Source organism: Triticum urartu, chromosome 5, assembly GCF_003073215.2.
Source record: "Triticum urartu cultivar G1812 chromosome 5, Tu2.1, whole genome shotgun sequence".
NCBI lineage: Eukaryota > Viridiplantae > Streptophyta > Magnoliopsida > Poales > Poaceae > Triticum > Triticum urartu.
In genome coordinates, this window is record NC_053026.1 from 649003398 (window position 1) to 649011250 (window position 7853).

The 7853-nt window shown below is 39.4% G+C and overlaps 1 protein-coding gene across 1 annotated transcript; it reads left to right on the forward strand.

The window, feature by feature from the left end:
- The first annotated feature begins 2666 nt into the window (after positions 1-2666).
- Positions 2667-3228, forward strand: LOC125506468 (non-specific lipid-transfer protein 2P-like). The gene has a single exon (XM_048671276.1). It carries the CDS (start codon positions 2751-2753, stop codon positions 3030-3032), a length of 282 nt encoding a protein of 93 aa, XP_048527233.1. The 5' UTR covers positions 2667-2750; the 3' UTR covers positions 3033-3228.
- Positions 3229-7853: the final 4625 nt, after the last annotated feature.

Genomic DNA, 7853 nt, shown 5'->3' on the forward strand with positions numbered 1-7853 from the left:
GGGGGGGGGGAGATGATTGCATCAGCATAGCTTCCGTGCATCTGTGCGGGACCCTCAACCGCGATAAAATTTCTGCTCTGTTTTTTAGGGAAATTTCTACTCTGTTGCTATATGCTTTGTAAACAATCGAAATATGCCTTCAAGGGCTCAAAAGAATGTTTTTGGCTTTCTTAGTAACATTTTAATTCATAGCGAGAGGATCTTCGAAACAAGACCAATCATGGATAAAACATTGAACCCGTTTTTATTTTATTGTTGCTATCCTATTTCAAGTCAGTTTCTGTAATTTACTCTTTCAATCATATTTGAAATCATTTTCATATAATAAGAAAACACATCATAGATTAAAAATTATTAGTTTCACACATTGAAAGAAAAAGTTTGAGGAAATATAAATAGGTTTCCAACATAAAAAATCATATATTAAAAGTATAAGTTTACATACTGAAATAAGAAACTTCAGAAAATATAAACCAATTTCACAAATAAAAATTATGTTTCATATATTGAAAATATCAACTTCACGCACTCTAATGAGCAGTTTAAAAAATGTAAATCAGTTTCACTCATTGTAAAATTAGGTTTCACATTTTTAAATAACCAGTTGTACTTCAAGAAAATTCACAGTAACGTAGCTGACAAAAAGATGTTCCATGCATTATAAATATGAATATCTCACACTATAGTAAGCAGCTTCCCAAATTCTCGCCAAAAGACGAGTTTTGCGTTTTTTAAAGAAAAGGTATATAAGATTTGTAGAAAAATAGTTTCACATATTAAAAGAAACCGTTTAAAGTATTGAAACAGAAAATCCGTTTACTGGATTCAAAATCTTAGTTTCACACACTGAAAAGAAGTAGCTTAAAGAAATTGTAAATCAGTTTCACTCACCGACAAAAAGCACTTTCATATACATGGTGGTAGCTACGCACGCATGGTGGCAACTACACACCCTTTGTCATAAGTGCCGTTTTTATATATGAGGGAGTAGTAAGAAAAGTTATATATGAGGTGTCGGGTTTCTTATGGCATTGCCACAAGTGCATTTTTTGTTGTATAGAAATGACCTTTTCTCACTTATCGTTGTTTATAAAGGGACTTTTCTCAGTTCTCTTCGTCTTTTTGCTTGCCATTTTGGTATAATTGCTTGTTTGCTTGCTTGGATGGTACAACGTCACGATATTTTTGTTATAGAGTTATTTTTGGTAGTCCAAAATAATTTACCAAAATAATTAAAGATAAAAATCAGGGATGTGCGTAGCTACCACCATGGGTAGCAAATTATTTCTGATTTTTGAAATAACTTGTTTCACACATTTGACAATACAACACTTCAACAAACTTTCACACTTTGAAACAAATTGTTTCATATATATGAGAACTAATGGTTCACATAATTTAAATAATAAATTTTACAATTTTAATTATTGTGAAATTAATTTATAATTTTGCTTGATTTCACATATTTTGGTATCCCAACTAATTTTCTTCAGTATTAATTGAAATGTTTAAAGCCAGATCATAGGTCTTGTTTTAGATCTTCCGCATATTTCATTTATTTAGATAAAGTGATTTCAAATATCATTAATCACACATATATTAAAAAAGTGATTTGTACAAGTTTTTGTATTTAAAAAACATGATTTCATTTGATTTAACCAATTTTAGAAAAAAAACATGTTTCAAATAATATAAATGTGATTGAAACAATGAAATTTAAAGATGATTGAAATGTATCCTTGATTGGTTTTGTTCTAATGATCATATTGTCAGGAATTCAAATATATATAATTATTTAAACTATAATTTTGGATTAGAAGATATGAATTATCCATATTATCAAAAACTGAAAAGAAATGAATTGTATTGGCAAACTTGTAGAAGGTTCCTTTCGGGTCTTTTGGGCTGGATTTTCTTTGGCTCTGTTTTCATCAGTTATTTTTTCTGTTTCCGTCGGGTTTTTTCTTCCCATTTTTTCTTTTTCATTTTTTTTGAAATATAGAAAATATTGTTCTTACAACCTCGCAAGGCTATGCTCAAGTCGCAAGTTGGCACTGTATTTTTGTATAACTCTACCACTCAACTCTCTATGCCCAAATTGGCTAAACCATTATCCTTTATTTCTGCTTTCTAAACATTAACTTCTCGATTTCCTTGCCTGATAATGTGAAATTTCCAACTTTTTTTGTTTTTATTTCTGTTTGTTTTTCCTTTATCTTTATCTTTTTAGTTTATGCTTTTCCACTTTTTTCCATTTTAAGCTTCCTGAACTTTTTTGTTCAATTTTCAAAAAAAAAATCAAAGTCATAAATAATTTTTAAATTCATATATTTTGTCAATTTCGTAAACCTTTTTCACATTCGCCATTTTTTCGTCCAATTTTCAAATCCTTGGCAGCACCGAGCGGGCAGCCAACATGGACGAACTACTTGGCTGACCTACCGACTGGATTTGAATGCACTAGGTACGTCCATACTACATAAGTGTAGCCATGCATGCATCAACCTCTTTGCTGACCCTAGTCATGGCGAACTACGTACTGCAGTTCAGTAACTAGCCGGCTCGCGACAGGTGGATTGTTAATTAGCTAGCTAGGTTGCCAGCACTCCAAATACTTGGCGACGTATCGGACGGTGCGTGGCCGTCTATAAATACACCGGGAGTCCAAACCACCATTGTAGCACTCCATCACACTCAACACCTGCCACTGCGAGAGTGAGCGAGGAGCAGACCAACGTACGACGACGGCCATGGCGATGAGGAAGGAGGTCCTGCTGGCGGCCATGATGCTGACGCTGCTGGTGGCGGCGCCCGGCGGGGCGCTCGCGGCGTGCGAGGTGGGGCAGCTGACGGTGTGCATGCCCGCGATCACCACCGGCGCGAAGCCGAGCGACGCGTGCTGTGGCAACCTGCGTGCGCAGCAGGCGTGCTTCTGCCAGTACGCCAAGGACCCCTCCCTCGGCGCCTACATCAAGAGCCCCCACGCGCGCGAGACCCTCGTCTCCTGCGGCCTCGCCGTCCCGCACTGCTAGGCTAGGCGCCAGCTCGCCTAGCGCGTATGGCTCAGCTATAGGTAGGCTACCTCCCTCCATGAGAGATGATGAGAGACTATAGCTTAGCCTAGCTGAGACCTGAGAGAGTGCATGCTGCGTCCATGCACTCACGCATGATTCTGGAATAAAATGTTGGGTGATGATCGGTGCTGGAATAAAATGAGTTTTCCTACCTTCTCCTCTGTTTCCCCTCTCTGTCACTTGCTGCAATCTTTTCAACGAAAACCACGTACAGGAATTGGCAACCGTCCAAAATACGCCCGAAATTACGATGAGTCACTCACAAATAAGCCGCATTGCAGCAGAAAACATGAGATGCTCTAGAAAATAGTGATTGCTTTGCTGTACTGTTGGTTCCATCGGGATTGAGCACAAGAAGGCACATCTTTGATTCCTTGTACGATGTGTGGCTTTAAACACTGTGGCACCTGCTCATTAACTCGTGTGCATTGAATTCATTTATCAACCTTTAGTTTGGTGGTATACATCCCAAGTTCAGCTCCATAAAATCAAGCCTGCACTTTTTTTTGGAAGGGCAAAAGATTTGACACATTCATTAATTAAGAATGAGCTTAACAAAGTCGCTAACCCGGAGGCGAAACAAATGCCTACTCTCCCGACATAATATCACTCAAGTGTTGAGCCCCGGCTAACACCCACTTGCACGTTTCATCTCGGATCTTGTCAATGACTCTCCAGATGTTGTTGAAGACTCTCAAGTTGCACTCATTCCAAATTACCCATGGACGTTACTCTATGGCCTCTGCTAATCATGCACAATTAATGGGGGCATGGTCACTTCGTTTTAGTCTACCATTTATAAAATTTGGGCTCTTGACAGTTTTTGGGCATGGTACTATTCACATCTCGACTTGTCTTTTTTGTTTCTCTTTGTATATTTCGTATTTTGATCTGAATTTTTAGGGGTTGTAGACACATGTTCTGAACATTCACAAAAAAATTACACATCTAAAATTGTAATTTTCAAGCTGGTATCATGGGAGCACTTACAATACTGGAAAAACTGTCTACGCTGACTTATTTCAGCTAAGCCGAGAGCCAAAGCGCTGGCTCTCGGCAAATTTGATGAATATACCTTACTTCTAGTATCTTTCCGGCATTGGTGGAACATAATTCAGATCCGTAACACACTGAAACTAGTTGAAGTCATCCTTGTCATGAAGGAGAATGTAGTTATGCAGCGTCATAATTGCCGCAACAATCATTTTTTGTGTTTCAATCAATCTTGAGTAGTATTTTCCATTTCATTTTCAAAACACCAAAGGCCCTCTCTATGCAATTGCATCCGCTTGGAGGAGCGGGTCTTTCCTAACTTCTCCATAGGATTAGTAGGGGGTGCACCTCTCCGCATGGTGGTTTTCCTCAAAGTCACATCCCCATTCGGTATCCCGCAACTTGAGTTTCGGGAATATGTTGTGATCACCTTTTAGCTTGTCCCATTTGATTTTAAATCAGACATATTTGTATTCGAGCCTGATTCACATCTTGAATTTCCTTCACACCTCCTCAAATGCATTTGGCATCAAATAATTGTTTGGCCTATTTGCAGCCTTCACTTGCTCCACAAACAACTCAGTGAGAACCCTAGTATTTTCATAGGTCCATTCTGTGGCCATGCTCAACAATTGTCTGGGAAAATCCATGTCACTTTGGTGCTCACATGTACTAGGAAAATACACATGGATTGGAGCGTAGGTGCTTCTGTACATAGCCAAACTCATGTAATATAAATTGATGATGCCCGGCCCGTTGTTGGGGGAAGTTCTACGTCTTGAGCTTGCGTTGGTTTTCCCCGAAGAGGAAGGGATGATGCAGCAGAGTAGCATAAGTATTTGCCTCAGTTTTTGAGAACCAAGGTATCAATCCAGTAGGAGGCCACGCTCAAGTCCCTCGTACCTGCACAAAACGATAGCTACTCGCAACCAACGCGATTAGGGGTTGTCAATCCCTTCACTGTCACTTACGAGAGTGAGATCTGATAGATATAATATTTTTGGTTTTTTTGGTATAAAGATGCAAAGTAAAAAATAAAAGCAAAGTAAAAAAGCAAAGCAAGATTAAAGTGGTGGAGATTGATATGATGAGAATAGACCCGGGGACCATAGGTTTCACTAGTGGCTTCTCTCAAGAGCATAAGTATTCTACGGTGGGTGAACAAATTACTGTTGAGCAATTGACAGAATTGAGCATAGTTATGAGAATATCTAGGCATGATCATGTATATAGGCATCACGTCCGTGACAAGTAGACCGAAACGATTCTGCATCTACTACTATTACTCCACTCATCGACCGCTATCCAGCATGCATCTAGAGTATTAAGTTAAAAACAGAGTAACGCCTTAAGCAAGATGACATGATGTAGAGAGATAAATTCATGCAATATGAAATAAACCCCATCTTGTTATCCTCGATGGCAACGATGCAATACGTGCCTTGCTGCCCCTTCTGTCACCAGGAAAGGACACCGCAAGATCGGACCCAAAGCTAAGCACTTCTCCCATGGCAAGAACTACCAATCTAGTTGGCCAAATCAAACGGATAATTCGAAGAGACTTGCAAAGATAACCAATCATACATAAAAGAATTCAGTGAAGATTCAAATATTATTCATAGATAGACTTGATCATAAACCCATAATTCATCGGTCTCAACAAACACACCGCAAAAAGAAGATTACATCGAATAGATCTCCACAAGAGAGGGGGGGAACTTTGTATTGAGATTCAAAGAGAGAGAAGAAGCCATCTAGCTACTAACTATGGACCCGAAGGTCTGAGGTAAACTACTCACACTTCATCGGAGAGGCTATGATGATGTAGAAGCCCTCCGTGATGACGACCCTCTTCCGGCGGAGCTCCGGAACAGGCCCTAAGATGGGATCTCCTGGATACAGAAAGTTGCGGTGGTGGAATTAGGTTTTTAGCTCCTCTTCTGATCGTTTGGGGGTACGTAGGTATATATAGGAGGAAGGAGTACGCCGGAGGAGCACCGAGGGGCCCACGAGACAGGGGCGCGCCCTAGGGGGGGGGCGCCCCCCACCCTCGTGACCGCCTCTTTTGTTCCTTGGAGCAGGGTCCATGTCTCCTAGATCACGTTCGGTGAGAAAATCACGTTCCCGATGGTTCTATTCCGTTTGGACTCCGTTTGATATTCCGTTTCTTCGAAACACTGAAATAGGCAAAAAAAACAGCAATTCTGGGCTGGGCCTCCGGTTAATAGGTTAGTCCCAAAAATAATATATAAGTGGAAAATAAAGCCCAATATAGTCCAAAACAGTAGATAATATAGCATGGAGCAATCAAAAATTATAGATACGTCGGAGACGTATCAGGCATCCCCAAGCTTATTTCCTGCTCGTCCTCGAGTAGGTAAATGATAAAAAGAGAATTTTTGATGTGGAGTGCTACTTGGCATAATTCCAATGCAAACCTTCTTAATTGTGATATGAATATTCAGATTCAAAAGATTCAAGACAAAAGTTTATATTGACATAAAAATAATAATACTTCAAGCATACTAACAAAGCAATTATGTCTTCTCAAAATAACATGGCCAAGGAAAATTATCCCTACAAAATCATATAGTCTGGCTATGCTCTATCTTCACCACACAAAGTATTTAAATCATGCACAACCCCGATGACAAGCCAAGCAATTGTTTCATATTCTAACTTTTTCAATCTTCACGCAATACATGAGCGTGAGCCATGGATATAGAACTATAGGTGGAATAGAATGGTGGTTGTAGAGAAGACAAAAAGGAGGGGAAGATAGTCTCACATCAACTAGGCGTATCAACGGGCTATGGAGATGCCCATCAATAGATATCAATGTGAGTGAGTAGGGATTGCCATGCAACGGATGCACTAGAGCTATAAGTATATGAAGCTCAAAAAGAAACTAAGTGGGTGTGCATCCAACTTTCTTGCTCATGAAGACCTAGGGCAATTTGAGGAAGCCCATCATTCGAATATACAAGCCAAGTTCTATAATGTAAAATTCCCACAAGTATATGAAAGTGATAATATGAGAGACTGTCTACTATGAACATCATGGTGCTACTTTGAAGCACAAGTGTGGTAAGAGGATAGTAACATTGTCCCTTCTCTCTTTTTCTCTCATTTTTTTTATATTTTTTTATTTGGGACTTTTCTCTTTTTTATGGCCTCTTTTTATTTGGGCTTCTTTGGCCTCTTTTATTTATTTTTCGTCCGGAGTCTCATCCCGACTTATGGGGGAATCATAGTCTCCGTCATTCTTTCCTCACTTGGGACAATGCTCTAATAATGATGATCATCACACGTTTATTTTTCTTATAACTCAACAATTACAACTCGATACTTAGAACAAAATATGACTCTATGTGAATGAATCCGACGGTGTACCGGGATATGCAATATGACAATGATGAATGTGTCATGATGAACTAGATGGTGGAAAGTTGCATGGCAATATATCTCGGAATGGCTATGGAAATGCCATAATAGGTAGGTATGGTGGCTGTTTTGAGAAAGGTATATGGTAGGTGTATGATACCGGCGAAAGGTGCGCGGTATTAGAGAGGCTAATAAAGGTGGAAGGGTGAGAGTGCGTATAATCCATGGACTCAACATTAGTCATAAAGAACTCATATACTTATTGCAAAAATCTAGAAGTTGTCAAAGCAAAGTATTACGCGCATGCTCCTTGGGGGATAGATTGGTAGGAAAAGACCATCGCTCGTCCCCGACCGCCACTCATAAGGAAGACAATCAATAAATAAATCATGCTCCGACTTC

What these genes read in the sequence shown, in the direction of transcription:
- LOC125506468 (XM_048671276.1), top strand. Translation starts at nt 2,751, where the DNA reads ATGGCGATGAGGAAGGAGGTCCTGCTGGCGGCCATGATGCTGACGCTG.